The sequence below is a fragment of the Anolis sagrei genome, chromosome 1 (genome assembly GCF_037176765.1).
Source record: "Anolis sagrei isolate rAnoSag1 chromosome 1, rAnoSag1.mat, whole genome shotgun sequence".
In the NCBI taxonomy this organism is placed as follows: Eukaryota; Metazoa; Chordata; class Lepidosauria; order Squamata; family Dactyloidae; genus Anolis; species Anolis sagrei.
Genome location: NC_090021.1, coordinates 59,669,038 through 59,693,167, shown reverse-complemented (window position 1 = coordinate 59,693,167; position 24,130 = coordinate 59,669,038). Strand labels below are relative to the sequence as shown.

The 24,130-nt window shown below is 42.1% G+C and overlaps 1 protein-coding gene across 3 annotated transcripts in view; it reads left to right on the top strand.

Annotated features, from left to right (window-relative positions):
• Positions 1-19,747: 19,747 nt before the first annotated feature.
• The window catches only part of SLC35F3 (solute carrier family 35 member F3), a 138,944-nt gene continuing 134,561 nt past the window's right edge, over positions 19,748-24,130 (top strand). The window contains exons 1-2 of one of the 3 annotated variants that reach the window (XM_060753838.2): positions 19,748-20,143; positions 21,781-22,004. In XM_060753838.2, coding sequence (XP_060609821.1) covers positions 20,091-20,143; positions 21,781-22,004 — 277 coding nt within the window. In that variant the 5' untranslated portion in view covers positions 19,748-20,090. Of the gene's footprint in view, positions 20,144-21,030; positions 21,295-21,528; positions 22,005-24,130 lie in introns of those variants that run through there. The other 2 variants (XM_067465169.1, XM_060753837.2) reach the window with 2 other exon arrangements.

Here is a 24,130-nt window from a genome sequence, read left to right as displayed (position 1 = left end):
ACAGAATGACAATATGGTCAGTCCTTTGACAATTAGACGGCGCTGGAGACCAGGGTTTGATTCCTTGCTTGGTTGTAAAAACCGCCTGGGTAATTTTGTGTGAGTCACACACTCACCTCCAGAAAACTGTGATACCAGTCAAAAATGACTTTAATGCATACAATAACAACAACCATGGAATAGCCCTTATTTGAGGGCTTTTTTTTTTTGTTGTGTCAAGAGCTGAAGTCGCTTCTGTTGTGAGAGAATTGGCCGTCTGCAAGGACGTTGCCCAGGGGACACCCAGATGATTTGATGTTTTATCATCCTTGTGGGAGGCTTCTCTCATGTCCCCGCATTAGGAGCTGGAGCTGATGGAGAGAGCTCATCCACTTCTCCCCGGAATCGAACCTGCGACCTGTCGGTCTTCAGTCCTGCCGGCACAGGGGTTTAACCCACTGCGCCACCGGGGGCTCTGGAAAGCATACTCTTTCATGTAGACTGAATTGGATGCTAGAAATCCAATGTTAAGACAAGATGATGCCAAATTGCAACGTCAGGTGTGTAAAGCTTGCTGCCAATAGGGATAACTGGGATATGATTAAAATGGATTCAGAGTGCTTGTTTGGTACTCAAAAAAAAAAAAAAAAGAGGGAGAGGAGAGGAGAAACCAAATTGTCAGCCCCACATTTTGGCATTTTGAAAATTTCCCAGTTTGGTGTGTAGCTGTTCAAAAAGAAGGCATTGTAATAATGCTGCTTCCTCAAATGAAAAATTATTTCAGTCTCCAAATTTCTAGCATCACAGAAAGTGAGACAATGAAAATTGTTCATACCTAGAACTCTTGTATTTCCTATGTTTGCCTTCTTTTGGTAACTTTGGTTGAGCCTGTTATTTGGATGCCTAAACTGTATTTCCATATGCACAAGTGAGTTTGTTATGAAGCACTATGTAAAGGAAATGTCGAGAGTTATATTTGCAATGAAATGGTAATTAACTACTCTTTTGGTCCCCGAAACTGAAATGATTAACTATCACATTTCAAAAAAGGCTTTGCAGAGAACAGAAAGTATTTTTCCTCAGGGTCCTGAATTCAGTAATTTGGGATCTTTTATCTATTCCAAAGATGCCTTCATTAAACAAAACCCTTTTTCCAAATACTGATCAATATATTTTATATAGCTGCTTAAAATACCACAACTCAGTAAGGTCAGCCTTGGAAAAAGCATTTCTCTTTCTGTGATACATTGGACCGGGAAGCGGGGATCTTCCAGCAAGGAAGTAACTACTTTAAAATATGCATGTATTATCTTTTTTAAAGGCATATTTCTGTTTCTGAGGATTATTATTAATTGATTTTTATTTCAACTTTCTAGAAAGTATAGAAGGTCACCTTGTCTGTCTCCAGAGGAATCTGTATAATGACCAAGTAGCAACAGTAAGAACAGATCACGAAACAACAAACTGGTTCAAGATTGGGAAAGGCGTATGGCAGGGTTGTATACTCTCACCCTACCTATTCAACTTGTATGCAGAACACGTCATGCAACGTGCAGAGCTTGATGAATCCAAGGCTGGAGTTAAAATTGCTGGATGAAACACTAATATCCTTAGATATGCAGATGATACCACTTTGATGGCTGAAAGTGAGGAAGAGCTTAGTAGCCTTCTAACCAAGGTGAAAGAAAAAAGTGCAATAGGTGGGTTGCAGTTAAACATTAAAAAATACCCAAGATTATGACAACCAGACTGGTTGATAAGTGGGAAACAGAGGGAGAAAACGTGGAGACAATGACCAACTTTGTATGGCTAGGCCTGAAGATTACTGCAGATGTAAACTGCATCCAGGAAATCAGAAGACATTTACTTCTTGGGAGGAGAGCAATGACCAATCTTGATAAAATAGTTAAAAGTAGGGACATCACACTGGCAATGAAGACCTGCCTAATTAAAATAATGGTATTCCTTGCAGTAACCTATGGATGTGAGAGTTAGACCATAAGGAAAGCTGAGCAATAGAAGAGAGACACTTTTGAACTGCGACATTGGAGGAAAATACTGAGAATGCCTTGGACTGCAAGAAAATCAAACCAGTTAGAATAGACTTAAGTTAAAAAATTAAAATTAAAATTAAATGCACATTAAATATATAAAACATTGCATTAACTATTAAAATCATGCCATCCTCAATCATAATCCGAGGCCGTTCCAAAAATCAGTTGTACATATTTCGAGACTATTATTCCACTATAGATTAATCTCCAAAGGCTTGACCCCAGAGCCAGGCTTTCACTTTCCTTCTGAAGACCAGAAGGGAGGGAATTGCTCTAATATCACTGGGGATGAAGTTCCACAGCTGAGGGGCCACCACTGAAGAGGCCCTGTCTCTTGTTCCCACCAGACGCACGTGTTATGGATGCAGGACCGAGAGCAGGACCTCCTCAAATGATCTTAATCTCATTGATGGTTCATAGGAGGAGATGTGTTGAGACAGGTAAGCTGGGCCAGAACCGTTTAAGGCCATATAGGCTAAATCCAGCATTTTGAATGAGGTCACGATGAGTTGGAAATGACTGAATGAATAAAAAACAACAAAAAGAGAAGGTGGCTTGCAATAATAAGAAAATAATCATATGGTACAATGGACCGTTAAAAAATACAGGCATATCTTGAAAACAAATTTTGTTTAATTCATATGCATGTTTATGGCTTGAGATCAATTAATTAAGAAAAGTTTCCTTAATTGGTGGCAGAACTGATCAAATCTTTCAGAAGCTTGGCATTCATGAGTAAACCCCGTGCTGTTGAAGTAGTCCATCAGACAGTGACTTAGTGGAGATTACAAAAATGGAAAAGAATTTATTTCAGATGCTTTTACCAATATAATGCACTCTTCTAAATGTTAACAACAGCTGTTGGGAGTAGCTGATCGTTTTTGAAATCATTCCAGTTGAGGTAAGGAAATTATATCCCTTCACTCCTCTTCTGTGCTCTTGATGGAAATCGCTCCTCCAAAGTTGCTATTTGCATTGCAAGGCAATCCTGAGTGTTTTGGGAAAGAGGGCTCCTAGTATTGCAATCTGATGCCAATGGGCAGCTCTTCTTCTCTCTTCAAAGTATTTTTTGTGGAATGAAAAATGATAGAAGTAGTGTTAGAAAAGCATGGGAGGGTTGCAAATTAAAAATAATGGCTTTGGATGTCCTGTAAAATTCCACGACTGTGGCAGAATTGATTGCATGGCAAACCTTTCTCTAGAAGAATCTCCTTTGAGTAATGATGTGAGATTTCCTTCCTAGGCAAATCGAAGCTTCAAAAGAGTGACACTATCCTTTGATTCCAGTAATTATCACTCATTCTCATAAACTACTTGTATGTTTAACAACCCCCACATTGAAATCAGGGTTGGTTTTCTTCAAAATCAAGCTTGGATCTGAAATTGACCTCACAAAGTTGTGAATGTCAAACTGAGAGGCAGTACTTTTTCGAGTTATTTGACTTTGCAGAGTAACAGCTGGTGGCTTTCAAGCTTGGGGTAATGAATCCACACTGGGTTTAATGCTTGTTTTATAAGAGCTTTCCAGAGCATTGAATCTTATCCCCAAAACAGGTTTGGAAGGAAGGCTTCACAAATCAGCAGAGCCTTGATTTCTTACATTTACACATTTCATTGCTGAATCACATGTTACTCAGGAAGCATATTCACTGTGTGAACCTTATTTTTTGCTACTGAAAACGGAAAGGCAGATGCAGTTTTGTGAACATATGGGAACAAACGGTGGACTTGCACAGATGCCCATGGCTCCTTGGCAAATTTCACTGTGTAAATTACAGATCTGCATTTCTAGTAGCATACTTTATGGTATTTGCCACTATCTATTTGCTGTAAAGGAAGAAATTAATTTGCCTCCTAAAATGTGAATTAGCCCCGTGTCTTCCCTGATAAAGGGGAAATAACTAGAATGTAGAATCTGCTAAGCTTACAAAGCAGCAACTGAACCAGACAAAACATTATTATTCTAGCCACAGGTCATTCTTTTCTTTTTGGCCTGCTGGGATTCACGCCTTTGTTCTTCATCTGTTCTTCCTACATAATTGAAGAATTCAGTGATGATAGAAAGTATGGAAAGCCTGTGATATATGGTTCATCATGATGATACCGAGAAATCGGACCCTTAAATTATGAAATGTATAAAGGTATTTATTTATTTATTTATTTATTTATTTCATATACTTGTACCCCACCCTTCTCACGCTCGAGGGGGGACTCAGGGTGGCAAACACCATTCAGTGCCATCATAATGATAAGAACAATCAACAAGTTCATTAAAACAAGTACATAAAATATGGGCTACGGCTCCACCACAGAGATAGCGAGCATGCACGCCCTTGCTTCTTATAGTAACCTTTCATATGAATTGCCGCTAGAATGCAATCTAGGTCCTTTCCTTTAATTTATATAATCCCCTAACAATGAACTGGGAAGAGTGGAGTGAAGCACTCAATGAATTTGCATTGGAGGGCTATCTCTACTGACATCCTATCTGGCCATTGATAACATCTGACCTACAAGAAGCACTGCCTGAATATCAAGCAAAAAGTGGGTGCTAGAAACAATATCATACGAAAGCTGACTGACACATCCTGGGGATCACAACCAGACACAGTGAAGACATCTGCCCTTGCGCTATGCTACTCTGCTGCTGAGTATGCATGCCCAGTGTGGAACACATCTCACCACGCTAAAACAGTGGATGTGGCTCTTAATGACACATGCCGCATTATCACAGAGTGTCTGTGCCCTACACCACTGGAGAAATTATACTGTCTGGCCGGTATTGCACCACCTGACATCCGCCGGGAAATAGCAGCCAATAGTGAAAGGACCAAGGCAGTGACATCTCCAGCTCATCCCTTGTTTGGGTATCAGCCAGCACGTCAATGACTTAAATCAAGAAAGAGTTTTCTAAGATCTACAGAGACACTCGCTGGAACGCCTCAGCAAGCGAGAGTCCAAAAGTGGCAGGCTCAAACCCAGAACCTCAACCAATGGCTGATACCAAATAAGAGACTCCCCGCTGGGCACACAGAAATTTGGGTGACTTGGAAGGCACTGAACAGACTGCGCTCTGGCACCACGAGATGCAGAGCCAATCTTAAGAAATGGGGCTACAAAGTGGAATCCACTGCATCTGCGAGATCTGGAGAAGAGCAAACCACTGACCACTTGCTGCAATGCAGCCTGAGCCCTGCTACATGCACAATGGAGGACATCCTTGCGACAACACCAGAGGCACTCCAAGTGGCCAGATACTGGTCAAAGGACATTTAATCAACTACCAAGCTTGCAAACTTTGTGTTTTGTCTGTTTGTCTGTTTGTTTTGTTAAAAATGTAATACAACTGTCTGGTTGCTCCTGACATGATAAATAAAATAAATAAATTGATAACAACCTGTGTTTCATTCAACTTTTTAGACAGTCTGGGCCCGCAAACCCACGATTTAGTGGAGATGGAATCACATAACAATGAGAGCTATGTTGATTGAATGCTCCAATCACATCAAGAGGTCCAAATGGAGAAATTGATTTTTGAATTGTGTAAAAGTGCTGAGATCAGGATGATACATATGTTATGCAGAATACCCATTCCATAATGCATTTGCAAACCAAAGTGCTTTTTTTACTGCACAAACATTTATCTGCAAAGCTGGAAGGGGGTCTGTATATCATATTATGCCATTTTCTTACTCTGGAGTGCACGTTTTAAGAAATTAAATTATACACTGAGGGGCACATATAGGAAAGAGCCAATCATTCATTGACGTGGGACTTGACTAGCGCAAGTTCAGATATACTTGTCTGTTTCATATGTTTGGATTGAATCATGGTGTGCATGTGTAAAGAGGACAACGACCAGATTTCATTTCTCCACACATTGCTTGACAACAGAGTCAGTTTACATTTTAATCTGTGACTATCTACAATTTGGTTTTACTGTTTGCCAGTGTCTCCAATGCTGGGATGCCCTCTAGATATTTTCAACAACTCTCACCATTGATCAAGGAAGGAACTACATCAGGAAATAATATTATCTATTTTCACAGACTATCACAAGGAGTGTGGAAAGAATAACATCTATTAGAAGGGCAAAAACATATTGATGAATCCTGCTTTCATTATTCCATCTTTTGACTACTATTCTAATGCAAATGGTGGCCCTAAGATTGCACCGGGTCATACATTTCTTCTTCTGGAAAACTTTTTACAATGTCTGACCCACTGTATAATAAATAAGACTGGAGTAAGTCAGCTAGTAGAAAGTTCATCTCATTGAACTTAATGGACTTTACTTTTTAGTAGAAAGATGAGAAATCAGGTGCACAATTCAAAATGTAGTGACTAAAAATAAATTTCATTTCCTTTCAATACTTTTCAATATGCACCAGTAGTTAGTATTATTATATACAGCTCACAACATGATTTCAATGCCAATCAAGCAAAGAGAGGTTGGATGCTTCGTCAACACCTGCATTTTGATCATTTTAATAGCTTAAGAAAATGTACCAAAACTGATTTTCAGCAAGAGGGCTCCTAGTATAGCCATGATTCCATAACACTTTCCTCTCCATGTACTACACCCTCTCCAGGTTTTCCTGTTTTCCTCTGACTAGCAGGCAAGTGAATTCTCACTGTTATCACCAAACACCCATTTGAAAATGAAAACAGAATTCTCTCATGCTTACTCTGCAGAGGCCAAGTGGGCCATGCACCCAGCTAATAGTTCCAGGAGATGGTATGGTCTTGAAACTGCGAATTGGGTGGCTCCTAGAAGAGTAAGTGCTTTTTGTCCTCTTCTACCTTCCCTATACAGGAGGGGGGGGGGTGTGTGAGGGAAGCTATGGTTTTGGCTATTGTTCCCAAAAACTCCAGTCCTGAGATGAGAAATGTATCAGTTCCCAGAAGCATCCACAGAGTGTACAGTACAACCCGAATACCCAGTAACCATGTTTTCATCTACATGCATCTGGCAAGATATACCCACTCTAAGAATTACCTAGGTCTTTCAGGTTATGATACGCTTCTGCTAGAAACCATCAGAGATGTTCTGGAGGCCCTTGCAAATTCCTAGATAAGATGCCTCTCTAGGAATTTTTTAGGTCTTCCAGTGAGACTGTATGATAACATACAGTGGAAGTCATTCATTGCAATAGGTTTCTCTATTATCCAGTTTCTTGTTCCATAGTAATGATACTCCATGGATACAGGGGTCATGCTGTACTTTGCAGGAAAGGTTAGAAGTGAGACTGGATCTCCATCTGAACTTCTAGCTGAAGAAGCTTTCACCATTACTTCCATTAGGAACCAGATTACATCAGGTCATTGGACCCTGGTATCATCCCCTTAAAGGTTTGTTACTTCTGCTTCAAAATGTAATAACAACTACAGTGTGATGTGGCTGTCTGTGCCAACTTTTTTTCTTTTTTTCTTTTGCCTGTTCAGCATCTTTACAATAAATTGGTGTGTGTGAGGGGGGGGGGGGTGTCTTTAGACTGCGTTAGAGTCAAGGTCCTCACAGAAGGTTTTATATTCATGTCTCACATCTTACAAATATGATGCAAAGCTTCCTAAATTTTCATGGCCTGTGCCCTTTGGCAGCACTAGATCATGCTGTTGCCAACCCAGCACAGTGCCAAGCATGTTAATGAAGCATCTTGGCATTTTTATTTATTCGACAGGCAGAAGGATCCATTCAGTGATAACAGAAAAGGACATTTTAATTACCAAATCTAACTCAAAAACAAATGATGCAAATCTCAGTAGAGAAACTAGATACCTTCCTAAAATACAAAACACATGATAAGAAAAGTTTACTCTAAAATGTATAAAAATTAAGGATGTTCCTGGAAGATGAATTATTCTGGTGTAAATCTAAGGACAATGAGATTCTGGACTCAATCTAACTGATAGTTGGGAAGAAGCATTCTTTCACTCTGTCTCCTACAACTCTCTGTACTATCTAAAAACCAGTTCCAGAGTGCTTCCATCACTCCAGAGCCAGTTTAATGTGATGGAATAAATGGACTTCAGTGGGAAGAGTGGATTTCAATCTTAAAAGTCTATCATTAGATCTGCCCTCTAATTCATCACACCACCTTTATAGTATTTTTCAGAACAGAAATACTTGGGGCTTTAGAACGAACAACTGTGCAATCTCAATTATTCTATGAAGAATCTTCTAGCATACCTCAAGGTTACTTAATTTTTAAAAATATATTTGAATAGAGAAGAGTGAAAAATAATATATATGAACATTTCCACAGTGTGTGTATATCAGAATTGCGATCTTTGCTCCTATTACAGACTTTGTAATTGTAAGATTTTCTTATCAAAGGCAGAAATATCACATCTGAAGCCTTTGATGCATCATGATGCAATTAGGAGAAACTCTTCCCCTATGGAATTTCTGCTTGACATGCATTTCAAAGACACAAGTCCTACCAAAAAAGAAAGTGGCAATACCCGTACTATGACGAACCCATCACAATAGGCAGATTAGTTCAGAACTTCTGAAAAGCACCTCTGTGCTTATATAATTAGAACCACCCCCATGAATCATTCAGCTACCTGAGTACCTCCATAAATGTATTACTCCTTCTTGCAAAATCAGCTACCGATACACTTTTTTCCCCATGAGATAACGGAGTAATTGGAATCCCTATTCAGAATTCACAATAGAAAGATTTCACTAGAACAGCCTTCACTGAATCTCACTTCTAAGAAAATATCACTTCTAAGAATTCCAGTACAGGCAGCTCCTGGAAGCCTAATATTAAGAACTTTCTGTGAATCAAGAACCTGCTTCCGTGCGGTCCCAGTAGAATTAAATTTACACAGGAAAAATTGCCTTATTATAAAAAATCAACAAAAATCTGCTCAGTAAGTTCCTTACAGCTCTTTTAATATGGACACCTTGAAAAGTTTCCAGTTTATCTATTGTAGAAGAGTGCTAAAAGTACAACATAAATAAAAGGATATCCTGTCTTACGATCTCATCATACAGGGCTAAAATCAGCAGCAAACGCCAATCTAGCCCTGGTCACTTATGGAGCTGGCTGCCTCCCATCAGATGATGTTGTGCCAGCTCTGTGGGTGAAGGAGGGTGGAATTGGCGTGCCACTGCGGCAACACAGGAGGCTTCCTGTGTTGTCATTGATTTTCATGAGGGGGACACCATGTGTTCCACATGTGCACCATTCTTCCCCTCTCTGCCCCCATGGAACCAACTGCCAGAGGAGCCTGGCAATGTGGGGCATAGGGCGACGGCTTCCCCATGCCCCATGGCGATGTGGGACACTTTTGGTGTCCACGGGTTGTTGTTTATTCAGTCGCTTCTGACTCTTCATGACCTCATGAACCAGCTCACGTCAGAGCTCCCTGTTGGCCATCGCCACTCCCAGTTCCTCCAAAGTCAAGCCAGTCACTTCAAGGATACCATCCATCCATCTTGCCCTTGGTCAGCCCCTCTTCCTTTTCCCTTCCTTTTCCCCAGCATCATTATCTTCTCCAAGCTTTCCTGTCTTCTCATTATGTGGCCAAAGTGCCTCATCTTTGCCTCTAATATTCTTCCCTCCAGTGGTTCTTATTGTCCGCCATATGACAAGGTCATAAGATATTCAAGTGTATTACCAGATACAGGGAAATTTCGTAAATATCAAATTTATGCAGAATTCTGATGAAGCAGGTTGAGAAGGACTATAATTCACTTTAACACAGGACACGAGACGTCACTTGAGTACAGTTTCCAGCTATTGTCAATCACAGTAGTCTATGATCCTTGGACTAAGATAAGCCAATGGTTTGGTTACATAAACCACACATATGCCTACCAGTCTGTGTAAGACTGTCACTGACTCAAAGACAGAATCTGGGGAGTTACTTTTAAGGAGAATGAATATAGTGGAATGTGGAAGCAATCCATACTTGAATAATGGCAGGATGATGATATGGGCTCATGGGCTACGTTGGTTAGTATATTCTTGGATCTGTCATTCATTTACCTAATGCTGTTTGATATTTTGAGAACCATTTTCCCTCCTCTTATTGCAAGCAAGAGAAAATGAAGATCTAAGGAAGGATCTCATGGGAGATAGTAGCCATGAATCTGATGGGAGAAATGTATGGCATGAAAGAGAAGTATCATTCATGTCCATTTCCATCCTGCATGCATGGGCTCAGACAATTGCAGCTTGAAGATATTCAAGGGGAAAATTCCAAAAAGCAAAACATGTACTGAATACTGTGTTGCTGCGTGGCATACCCTGCTGCAGACGCCTATCATTTCACAGGTTCCTTCAAGTTGCTTATCCTTTTATACAGGGCTCAGGGCACCATTATACTACACTATTGTTCATAATTGGACTTGAGCATCCATGGATTTTAGTATCTATGGGGGTGGGGTCCTGGAATCAAACCCTAACAGACATCAAGGATCTACTGTACAGACAAAAGTATGCAGAGTTTTTTTCAATTAAGCTGTTCGGAAGGTCTACATGTTATTGATATTCTTGTTTACTCTTAAAATTCACATAGTTACTTTAGTTCAACAATATCCAAAGTTAGAGCAATAGACTGCTGAAATACTCTGCACATTTGGACTCATGCCCTCAAATATTATGAGTCAACTTGGCAATTTAATACTTGCCACTAAACTCATTAGCTGTTGGTCACATTTATTGCTTGAAAGCTACTGGGCATGAAATTAGTTATTTAACTGATGTTCAATATATGCTGTTGAGTTAAACTCATGGAATTCCTATATTTTATCACAATTAGACCTTGGAGATAATTTGATTCAGGGGTCCCTGGAAATTTTACATATTCAGATTGCCCTGAAGAAAGAAATAATTTTCTAAAATATATTGGGCTTTCATAAAATGTAGAATTCTTTGAGAATTTATTTTCTTCTGTTTGCATGCTGCAAATATTCCTTCAATTACACACATATTAAAACAGCTACTTAGAACAGGGAGTTTCATGACAGAATATATGGCTTGTTTCAAAAAACAAATGCCCATGAACCCCAGTTAAAAGGTTTCAAGTAGCAAGTTGTGTGAGATCTTTACCTGATGTCCTTGAGTGAAAATTGACAGTGATGAGATGAATCCGTTTGGGCCCAGCCTACTTAACTGACTCCATCTCCTCCTATGAACCTACACGAGCCCTGACATCACCAAGAGAGGCCCTACTCTCAGTCCCACCATTGTCCCAAGTATGGTTTGTGGGAATGAGAGAGAGGTTTTCAGTGGTTGCTCCATGGCACTGGAGCTCCCTTCCTAAAGAAATTAGAATCGGTCCCTCCCTACTATCGTTTAGGAATCAAGTACAAAAAAAATCCTATGGAAACAGGCCTGCCCTGAAGGAGAACAACAGTACTGAAAATGCCAGATCAATCATATGCAATGTTTGAATTGTAATGGACCTCCAGCAATAGACCTAAAAGATGACCTAATAGAATTGATACCAGATGGGGTTTTAATTTATTGAATGTTTAATTGTGTTTTTTGTTAGTTGCTAATTACATTGATGTCAGTTTTTATAATTTTTATTAGATATGATTATGTTTATGATGGTGCTGTCTGCTTTTATTTATTTATTCATTCATTCATTCATTCATTTATATACCACTTTTCTCACCCCTGGGGAGACATAAAGTGGTTTCCAACATAATCATGGCAAAATTCAATGGCCAAACATACATGTACAAAAAACACAGCATCAAAACAAACAATAACATGTTACTATAAATTAAAAATATAAATATAAATTATTAAACCATAAAACATAAGGAACATTTAGACATTTAGACATAGAATTAAAACATATTAGTATAAACATTAAAATCACATAATCCAAATCATTGCATGTTATTGGGTTGCTGTGAGTTTGCCGGGCTGTATGGCCATATTCCAGAAGCTTTCTCTCCTGATGTTTCACCCGCATTTATGGCAGGCATCCTCAGAGGTTGCAAGGTATACTTTTTATATGTTGTTCGCAGCTTTGACTTCCAGGAGAAAAACAAGATATAGAAGAGGAAGAGGAGGAGGAAGACGAAGTTTGACTCAGTGTAAAGAATCTACATATGGTGGTATGATTTAATATGGAGGGCATACATCAAATGATTATCTAACAAAGTAAGACTATTGAACCCAGGTGCTTCAGTCTTAAACACATTAACTTTATATACTTAAATCTAGAATGTTAATCAAAAAATCCATCCCCCAAACCTATGTTATGGCTGCCCCTGAGGAGACATTGGGGTGTTCCCTCTCCACAAATACTTGAAAAGAACTTCTATTGGTTTCATGGGCCTTTTTTCATATGCGTGTTTGGACTATATGTGTTAACTTAGAATTGGGAGTGTGAAGAAATATACCGATAGGCTTATTCCATGTTGCTATGATCTTTGGGAATGGCTGCTTTCTTCCTGAGTGAAAGATGCCTTTAGAGAGCAGACATGTCTGTGTTACCTGGCAGCCAGATCTTCAAAGCTAGAGGTGAGACCAGGCTGCTTTTACAAGAGTCCAAGCACACCTCAATCTCAGCAGTATCACTTCACACAACTGCCAAATATATCATTGTAGCAATTCAGGTTGTGATTGGATAACTAATAGTGCCTTTGCTGGTTGAAGTTTGAGTGCAAACATTTGGACAACTCTGTGTTGTACTTTATGCAACCATATGCATATTGTCCCTGGACACGTTATTTTCAATTTGGATCATATTCTGAGTCAGACTCATATTTGGTATGCACCAAATACCTGATTCAGTTATGCTTTCTTGTTTTTGTCTGATGCATCTTGCTTTCTTTTGAACATGAATAACCTGGAGGCTTTGAAATACAGGGACTGCAAGTGATTCAGTAAACCTCTCCTTTGGACTTGGACGGGAAGGAAACAAGTATTTCTACAATATGTGTGTGTGTGTGTGTGTACACACATATATATGCACACACACATACATACACGCCAACCATGTTGTCAAGACAAACTTTGGAATGACTGTTACTAACCCCCTTTCCTAGTACGTAGAAATGACATACTAGGAGAGCGGGGGAAGGGGAGCAATTTTCCTCCTCCCCCGCTCTTCTCGCACGTCATTACTACATGCCAGGAGAGCTGCTCCAAGACTGTAATGGAGGCCAAGTAAGTTTATTTTACTTTTCAAAGGGTTTTAGGGGTGTGGGGGAAGGGGGTCAGGTGGGTATTCTCACAGGTTTCCAGACTAATTTAGTCCGGAAAACTCTGGGAATGGTGTCCAGTGGATTTATCCTACGCCTTCCAAAAAAGAGATGTTATGCCTAGAATAACTCTCAATTGTCTCGAACGGTATTCAAAAAATTCAGAGGTAAAAAGCCTCCACTGTTCTCTGACATACTCAAGTAACTATTTTTCTGCTATTCATTTACATCTGTCAAAACAAAATTCTGATCAGAGATCCAGCAAACAAGTTTAAGCTGCCTATTTAAGTCTTTCCCATGCCACACATTGTCATTAACGGATCCATATCCACACACCAAGCCAAGTTATATTATTTCTATGTTCACTAGGAAGATAACTAAGATGGTTCTTGCTCAATGTCTTTTAAGGTACTTGTAAATTACATACTGCAAGGAACCTCTAAATGAAAAATGATATAGGTACAGCTTGTTAATTTAATTTACAGTAAAATTATGCTAGCCTTATTTTCTTCTGTTCACTGCTGTAAGGGAGATTATTTTGTGTGGTGATTATTAATGCATTTTACAACTTTCCACCCCTGAAATCTGGAAAGTGAGTATTTTTGAGAATTTAAATGTCAAAATATAATCTATATAAACTTACCACATTCCGTTTATCCTCATTGTTCAAAGAAAATATTGAAAGCCTATAGCAAATGACAAATATGCCAACTAAACTGGGTTTTTTTCTTTTCTTAAGCCAATTAAGTTGTGCACACCCCAGGCAGTAAATACACTGCAGCGGGAGACATTATTTACAGTGCCTGGTTTATAGTATTAATGGAAATAACTGCATTTTTAATAGAGGACTAACAAAATGAAGAAAAAGGAAGGCATGGCCCAGAGAATTTCTTATCAGACGTACAATGCATCACCCCTTGCTTCCTGCTTTATTGCTGCCAGATCCACCAGTTGCTTCCTGCTTTATTGCTGCCAGATCCACCAGTTGGGAGACTTCTTTCTACCACATCTCCCATCTGAGGGCCAAATATGGCCCTATTTAAGCTATGGTGGTCCTTTATGTTACATTATGGTCTGTGAAGGGGAGATCAGGGTGGCAACCCAGGATCCTGATTTAAATAATTGGCTCGTTTTTTGTTTGAAACCTTCCTTCAAATGGCAAGTAAGTTATGGCTAACTGGCAAGTAAGTTCTGGGCTGGGGTTTAGCACAGAGGGGTTAACCGCCAGCTGCAGAAAATCTTGCCAGTTGAAAGGTTGACAGTCCAAGCCCAGGTCAGGGTGAGCTCTTGGGCATCATCCCTGCTTCTGTTCACCTAGCAGATAAAAAACAACAATGTGAGTCGATAAATAGCTACTGCTTTAAACGGGGAGGTAATAAAAGGCACCCATAAGAACATGGTGACGATTTGATCAGAGTGGTTGTGTATGGACAACAAAAACCTCCTCGGCATGAAAGATGGAGCGACCTCACCTCCCCGTGGCCAGAGTCGAGCACAGCCTCAAGATGTTGGAGATGGGGGAAAATGGGAAAAGCTTATATCAATAAACTATAATAAATGAACTAAATAAATGAACACCCTCCAACCCTAGATACTACAACTATCCTAAACCTCACAACCCCTGTCCCCACGTGAAAACATTTAAAAAAGACTTCCCACCCTCCAGATCTAAGACAGTATATTTTCTATATTACTCTATATTACTTAACTCCAACAAAATGATTAAATGACTTCAAAAGCATTATCTTCCTTTTTTTCTCTAGATGTAAGATTTTTTTAAAATCCCCAGTCTTTAAAGATGTTGCCCATTGATGCCTCCCTCATTACAGTAGACAATTTGAATATTTTTGCTTTTTTCCAGTCTTATTTGGAAGCTGCTGGAAAATGTACCTTTTCAATAGGTTGCAAGGTCTCTCTCTGGGGGGTTGCTGAGTTTTCCGGGCTGTACAGCCATGTTCCAGAAGCATTCTCTCCTGACATTTTGCCCACATCTATGGCAGGCATCTGAGACCGCACAACCTCTAAGGTGAAATTCTGTAATTCTGGCCATGAAAGCCTTTGACAACACCTCTCTCTGTTGCTGAAAACTTTTTAGAAAAACAAACCCAGTTTTTAATAACTGCATTTGTCATTTTGGGGAATATGTGTGGCTTGTGTAAGGTCTCTGGCATAGCAAATTGGCCTTAGGCCTGCTCCAGTTGCCCATCTTTGAGAATATTTGTTACCCAGCTGCCATTTCTACTACAAATAGATCCTCTTATCAATGGAGAACATGTTGCAAGACTTCCTGTGGGTGACTGAATTTATAGATAACACTGAACCATAATCCAGTAATATTTTCAGAAGTTTTTAGGCAGCTGAAATCATAGAAAACAAAACCATAGGAAAAAAGGTGTGCAGGGCAGGTAGGGGGCTATTTAATATTTTCAGATTGGAGTTGACTGCTGTTAGAGCCGTCGCAAACTCTGTTCCTGCGAGAGAAAACCTTGCCAGCATGTCCCTGACGTCACGAGACTCCGCCTCTCACCCCGCCCCTTTCTCTGCCCCTTTCTCCATGCGAGCGTGGTTTTTCCTTTGCTAGGGCAGCATTGCCCGCATTTTCTCTCAGTTGGCTGAATTCAACTGAGAGAAAATGCGGGCAATGCTGCCCTAGCAAAGGAAAAACCACGCTCGCAAAGAGAAAGGGGCGGAGAAAGGGGCGGGGAGAGAGGCGCAGGCTCATGACGTCAGGGACTTGCTAGCAAGGATTTCTCCAGCAGAAACCTAGTTTGCGACGGGCCTATAGTGAAACCACAGAAAATAAGCTTGCAGGTAAGAGGGTCTTACTGTAGTTAAAATAACCACACATTAAGCATGACTACAATGTTAATGCACAAGCAGCCCCTGAGTTACAAACATCCGACTTACATATGAGTCATAGTAAAGAATGGGAGCCTTCTACTCAAGGTGAAAGAAAAAAGCTCAAAAGCTGGGTTGCAGCTAAACATTAAAAAAACCCAAGATTATGGCAACAAGAATTATTGATAAGTGGAAAATAGAGGGAGAAAACGTGGAGGCAGTGACAGACTTTGTAATTTTAGGTGCAAAGATTACTGCAGATGCAGACTGTGGCCAGGAAATCAGAAGACACCTACTTGTTGGGAGGAGAGCAATGACCAATCTCAATAAAATATTGAAGAGTAGAGACATCACACTGGCAATGAAGCTCCACATAGTTAAAGCAATGGTATTCCCCACAGTCACCTACAGATGTGGGAGCCCCTGGTGGCGCAGTGGGTAAAACCCCTGTGCCGGCAGGACTGAAGACCGACAGGTCGCAGGTTCGAATCCGGGGAGAGGCGGATGAGCTCCCTCTATCAGCTCCAGCTCCTCATGCGGGGACATGAGAGAAGCCTCCCACAAGGATGATAAAACATCAAAATCATCCAGGCGTCCCCTGGGCAACGTCCTTGCAGACGGCCAATTCTCTCACACCAGGAGGCACTCCTGACACGACAAAAAAAAACCTACAGATGTGAGAGCTGGACCATAGGAAGGTAGATGCTTTTGAGCTGTGGTGTTGGAGGAATATTCTGAGAGTGCCTTGGACTGCCAGAAGATCCAACCAGTCCATACTTCAGGAAATAAAGCCTGACTGCTCATTGGAGGGAAGGTTAGTAGAGGCCAAGATGAAGTACTTTGGCCATATCATGAGAAGACAGGAAAGCTTAGAGAAGACAATGATGATGGGAAAAATGGAAGGAAAAAGGAAGAGGGGCCGACCAAGGGCAAGATGGATGGATGGCATTCTTGAAGTGACTGGATTGACCTTGAAGGAGCTGGGGATGGTGATGGCCGACAGGGAGCTTTGGCGTGGACTCATTAGTGTTCCACACCAATGGTTCATTAGGTCACGAAGAGTCGGAAATGACTGCACGAATGTGCAACAACAATGGGAGTGAGACAACAGGAAGTGAGAGAAATCTTCCTCTTAGAAGGGAAGTTCACTCCTGAAAGAGTTATCATGGGGGAAAGGTGTCTGCACTGAAGCTTTATCACCAATCCTTGTTCCCATAACATGCCACATTTTTCAAAATTCAGGTATCACAGGGACAGAAAGTTAGGGGAAATCTTCTGAACAGGGGCACAGACAGCAAAACAAACACCACCTTACCTAATGCTATCCACAGCTAAAAATACATATATTTGACTGCAGTCACACTTAAAAAATGTTCCTGTTCTGACTTCCATACAAATTCAACTTAAGAACAAACCTACAGAACTTATCTTTTTCATAACTTGGGGACTGCGTGTAATATTTAGATTATTTTCATATGAGATATATCCATGACTCTGATTTCACCATTCTTATTTCTCTTAATATGAATGTCCTGCCTTAATCATAAAATCATAGAGTTGGAAGAGACATCATGGGCCATCCAGTTCAACCCCTGCCAAGAAGCAGGAAAATCACATTCAAAGCATAATCAATAATCAATCCTATCCTTTGAGTTAACAGTTAATGGAACAAACATTCTTTATGTATGTATGTATGTATATCTATTTTAAAATGACCCAACTTCAGGTTACAAATATGAGGGCAGAAAAGGAGAATTGATATGTTTATGCATCATCATCAAGGCCATGTCGTGCATTACAGAGGAATAAAAACACAACAAAGAAGGAAAGAAAAAAAGGGAATATTCGGCAAAGAGCAGAACATCTCTAAGTGTTTTTTCTTCACTTGACCATTTTGATGGACTTTGTCTCATGAAGGACGCAGTAGTTCAGCACATCTGCATTCAGATCTTTGCCTCTGCCTCATCTCAGCTTTCAGATTTCTGCTGAAACAATTCTAAAAGCTCTTGCAGTTGATGTGTAGATGGCTATCTGAGACAAAGAGGCTGCCAAATGACACTTTCAGGTCATTCGTACTTTTGAGAGTTACCTTCATACAGTGATAAATAGGTATATAAAGAAGTTTTATGAGATTTCTTCTCTCCACCAGTTTTTGGATCTTCTTGGTACTACTGACTCCAGTGCTGCAAGAGACATAAATCACATGGGACCCTGGAGATCTCACTGCTATCAAGATAACAGAATGTTTATGAGAGACAAGCAATGTGTTAAAAAGTTTTTCCTGGATTAGCTCTGTTTTACTGGCCGAGGGTCCTTTTCTCGTGTGGCATTTTCATGCACAAACCTAATGTTCACTTACAGAGAACAGTCAATTATAAGAGTGGCAGACACATGCCTTACAGGCATATTTTGTTCCAGGCATTTAGAATGGTCTGCAGCCAGATGCAGAAAACTCCACATAATGCATAAAATGGCCCTTGTCACCCAAAGGTTGCCATGTGTGGCCTGGGGCATGTGTGTGTGTCTGCATGTGTCAAACTTACTAAGGTGGTACCACCTAAAGTGACTGGTGCCAGCCCACGATCCATTGGTCACCACTCCCTTGTGAGTTACCAAGAGAGCCAAATGTATTGTCAATGGGCACAAGTATTGTACTGGTCCTTGACCCCTCTTCCCTTTTCCTTCCATTTTCCCCAGCATAATTGTCTTCTCTAAGGTTTTCTTTCTTCTCATGATATGACCAAAGTACTTTATCTTGGCCTCTACTATCCTTCCCTGCAATGAGCAGTCGGGCTTTATTTCCTGACGTATGGACTGGTTGGATCTTCTCACAGTCCAAGGCACTCTCAGAACTTTCCTCCAACACCACAGCTCAAAAGCATCTATCTTCCTTCACTTAGCCTTCCTTATGGTCCAGCTCTCACATCCGTAGGTTACTACAGGGAATACCATGGCTTTGACTATGCGGATCTTTGTTGCCAGTGTGATGTCTCTATTCTTCACTATCTTATCGAGATTGGTCATTGTTCTCCTCCCAAGAAGTAAGCGTCTTCTGATTTCCTGGCCACAGTCTGCATCTGCAGTAATCTTTGCACCTAGAAATACAAAGTCTGTCATGGCCTCCACGTTTTCTCCCTCTATTTGCCAGTTATCAATCAGTCTGGTTGGCAGAATCTTGGGTTTTTTTTATGTTTAACTGCAACCCAGCTTTTGCACTTTCTTCTTTCACCTTGGTTAGAAGGCTCCTTATAGATAGATAGATAGATAGATAGATAGATAGATAGATAGATAGATAGATAGATGATAGATTTTATTGTGTCAGGAGCAACCAGACATTTGTATTACATTTTTAACAAAACAGACAAGCAGACAAAACACAAAGATAGATAGATAGATAGATAGATAGATAGATGATAAGCCTGTATGTAAGAACAAATATAAGCACAGAACCAGAAGGGTTGTAAACTCCAAGCCCTGTCAGCCCCTTCACCTGGCTGGAACCTCCTGCCTCCTCATTCTCCGGGTGACTGGCAGCCAGCCTTAGTTGTAGCCTATGAATGCCTGGCTTGTGGGCGAAGAGCTCCCGCGCGCCCCCTGCCGGTCCCCTCTGCGCATAGCAGGCGGATACCACAGTGGAAGAGGAGAGCGGGCTCCCCCTGCAGGCCGAGAACGGAAGGACGCGCCGGCGCTTTCGAACAGGGGAGCGCCGGTGTGTGAGAGGGAGCCAGAGCGAGCGAGAGAGAGAGCGGGAGAGCGGGGCCAGGGACGGCGTTGGCTCTTCTGTGCCGCTTCACCCGCCGCAAAGGCAAGGACAGCACCGGCGGCAGGTTTTCCAACGGGGAGCCCGTCGCCTGGCCTTCGCGGTGGAGGACGCGGGGCTCGCATGCAGGCAGCGGCTCTCCCTCGCCGCCCGTTCGTCCGCAACTCCTTGCCCTCCCCTCCCTCCGTCCCCTCCCTCCACCGGCGGGGCGGCCCCTCGCCTGCCCCTTCCTTGAAGCCTGGGAGCCCTCCCGCCGCCGCCGCCGCCGCTCTTCCCGATGGGGGTCCGGGAGTTCCCCAACGGCACGGCCAGGGGCAAGACCATCGCCATGTGAGTGCCCTGCCATGCCTTGCAGAATGGGCGGGCGTTGGGGGGGGGGGGGGCAGGAGGGAACCCTAGGTCTCTGTGTCCGGGGTGGAGACGCTCCGAAGGGAGGGGAGGGCAACGGCAGGACCCCTCCGTCGTGGCTTCTGCCCCAAAGTTTTTTTCTCCCTCCAAGGCTTCTTCTCTTCCCCGCTTCCTGGATTCCGTTGTTTGGGGGCTCATTTTCTGTCTCGTCCCTCTTGGGATGGTCTTTAGGAGCTCCCTCCAGGCAGGCTTTTGCGAGGCGGTTGGTGGGTTTGGGGGAGTCTGTTAAGACCTCCGAGGAGGGACCTCCTGCCCCTTTTTGGTATATTAAGACCTTTGAGCAGGGCTTCTTTCCCCTCTTTCCTATTGTGGTCACATTAAGACCTCTGAGGAGAGACTCCTCACCCTACTTGGTATATTAAGACCTCGGAGGAGGAACTTCTTTCCCCTTCTCTCCTCTCTGAGTATGTCAAGTAGTGTAAGGAGGAACCTCTTGTCCCTTTTTGGTATTTTAAGACCGTTGTGCAGGGCATCTTTCCCCTCTTTCCTACAACGAGTCCATTAAGACCTCTAAGGAGAGACACCTTACTCCTACTTGGTATATTAAGACCATGGAAGAGGAACTTCTTTCCCCGTCTCTGGGCAGGTTAAGTAAGGGGGGGGGGGACCTCTTGCCCTTCTTTGGTATCTTAAGGCACCTGAAGAGCAACCTCTTTCCCTTTGCAGACACATTAAGACCCCTTCTTGGAATATGAAAACCCCCCAGCAGGGACCTTTTTCCCTTTGTAGGTGTATTAAAACCTTCTTACTCCTTCTTGGTATATTAAGACCTCTGAGGAGGAACTTCTTTTCCCTTCTCTCCTGTTCTAGGGGATGTTAAGTGTTGTAAGGAGGGACCTCTTTCCCTTTGCAGGCATATGAAGACTTCTGAGGGACTTCTGACCCCCTTCTTGGAATATGAAAACCTTTCAGGAGGGACCTCTTTCCCTTCATAGGTGCATTAAGCCCGGGTTAAACCGCTGAGCTGCTGAACTTGTTGACCGGAAGGTCGTTGGTTCTAATCCGTGGGACGGGCTGAGCTCCCGTTGTTAGCCCCAGCTTCTGCCAACCTAGCAGTTCGAAAACATGCAAATGTGAATAGATCAATAGGTACTGCTTCTGCAGGAAGGTAACAGCAATCCATGCAGTCATGCTGGCCACTTGACCTAGGAGGTGTCTACAGACAATGCTAGCTCTTTGGCTTAGAATGGAGATGAGCACCACCCCCCAGAGACAGGCACGACTAGTCTTAATGTCAGGGAAAACCTTTACCTTTACCCTTCTTGGTATATTAAGACTTCTGGGGAGGGACCTCTTTCCTCTGGTGAGCATATTAGGACCACTGAGGAGGGAATCCCATCCCTTTTATGTCATGCACCCACTCAGTTTCCCCCCTGCTGTGCTCTGCTCTGCTCTGCCATCCCCTCCTGTCAGTGTGAGTGTGTTGAGCCTGAAAAGCGTGCCCTTTCCTTGCATTGCTGCTCCTACCTTGTGACTCCCTTCCTTCCTTCCTTCCTGGCATTGATGATAACCCCGTTTGCCTTTCCCCTCTGCTCCTTCTCTCTCTCCTGGCTTCCTAGTGGCATGAGGAGATCTCCCGATGTCAGCCCTCGGCGGCTGTCAGACATCAGCCCTCAGCTCCGGCAGCTCAAGTATCTGGTGGTGGATGAAGCCATCAAAGAGGATTTGAAATGGTCCCGTTCAGTGGAGGACCTCGCTTCAGTGGGGCTCACGTCCATCGAGGAAAGGATCCTGCGCATCACGGGCTATTATGGCTACCAGCCCTGGGCGGCCAGCTACAAAAGTAAGGCTCTGCTTTTCTGCCTTCCTCTCCTCTCCCACTTTTCTCTTTATACAGACATGGGCAAACTTCGGTCCTCTCTCAGGGTATTTTGGACTTCAACTCCCACAATTCCCAACAGCCACAGGCCCTTTCCTTTCCCCCCTTAGCTGCTTAATCTATGTGGGAATTGACGTCCAAAACACCTGGAGGGCCAAAGTTTGCCCATGCCTGCTCTATAATCATCCTCTTTCTCACATATTAACTATCTGTCAGTAAAGGAAACATTCTCTTTTCAAGTTCTCTGGAGAAGAGAACAGTTGTACTCTGGAATTAACCCTGACAGTCCTGTCTTAGGTGTCAGATCATGGAAATGGAATCTCGTGCCTTGCGTTATCAAAACAGATCAGAAACCACCCTTGCCCATCAGCCATTTGCTTCCACTCCTTTCCCTCAATTCTCTTTCTTCCTCTCCACCTGATGAAAGCCCTGCTGATCATCCTGTTCCAGGATGATGGAAAGATCTTAGGTTGTGGGTGGGAAGCTGAAGGTGGATGGGTTTGCTCTCTTTCTGCGCTGGTGTGGCTGGTGTTTCAAAACATTGTGACAATGTGGGGGAGCTATATCCCCATTTATATAAGATGTGAGCAGCGGAACTTTCTCACTGCCTAGAAAAGGGGGTTACTGTACTCTGACAGAAAGCCTTCCTTTAAAAAAAGTTTGGGGGGGGGGAGGATATGTAATTACAATAATGGCAACGGAAGTTTTCCTTTCCAAGCAAAAAATATATCTTTGGTTATAATTCAGGCAAATGTATCGCAGTTGTATAATGTAACACATTTGTGTCATCTTCTAAATGGCTTTCGCATAGGCCTGGGCAAAGTTCATCCCTTCAGGTGTTTTGGACTTCCAACTCCCACCATTCCTAACAGCCTCAGGCCCTTTCTCCCCCCCCTCCCCCCTCAGCTGCTTGACAACAACTGGCATCTTAAATATACATATATTACGGTTCACCTCACTACACTGTTCATGGTTCATGTTTTCATGGTCCCAAAGTTTGACAAAAACCTATATTGAAGGCTGATGGTTGCAGAAAGTATGGAATTGTTTTCAAAAGAATCTGAAGTATTCATTTTCAATTTCTGAACTCTTTTGTGAGCATCTGTTTTCCTTTCTTCCTACATATTGGTTCAGGAAATGCCAAGTCCCAAGGGGATGAACCTGTAGGCTGTACATTCAGTAATGGTGCAGCTTGCTTGAGCAGTACCTTGTATTATGAATATTTCTCTGGAGCTTCATTCAGATTAAATACCTGAGTAGGTATTTATTTGGCTCCACGTAAAATGACCTAGAGAATGATACACATCAGTGTTTAATATTTACATGAAGTCACCAGTTGAGATTGTACAAGTCTTTGGAGTGAAGTGTCATTAATATGCTGATGACACCTACTTCTGTTTCTCTGTCATGATCTAGGAGCATAGGTTCTCTCCTGAGCAATGTCAGGCAGCAGTAATGGGCTGGAAGAGAAATGATAGATTATATCTGAATGCAGGCAAATCATAAATGATGGTTGATGGGGTCCTTAGAGAAACTCATTGTTGCTGGGATTTGGCTCCCTTTAATTGAGCAAAAATATGTATTCTATTGATTCTTTCCAAACTTGGTTTACTTGTGAGTATAAGAATTAATTCTTGGTTAGTGCTTCCACCTATTATAGTCACTGGAAAGAAATGTGCGGTACCATTTTCTGAAGCACGGAAACATGGTGATTATGAGCTATGCTTTTGAGACATGTTTTGTGTGGATATGTATCTTGTCAGTTGAGTCGTGTAACTGCTCATCTGTTTTCTAGACTGGGGCAGTGGAAATGATGATGTAATTTGCATCCAGTCCTGATGAAGATAACTCCATGCTGGTGTAGAAGAAACCAGTCTGGAGTTAGCATCTAATTGTGACAGAGCTGAGTTTTGTCTGAAAGAAACACATAGGCACATAGGATCTGTATTGTATGTATTCTATGACATCTAATTGTGCCTTTATGTATGCTGCTGTGCATCCCCTTCGGGGTGAGAAGGGTGAGATATAAATATGGCAAATAAATAAATAGGCAGAGGTTGGAGTAGACAGTTGAAAAAGGAGACTGATGA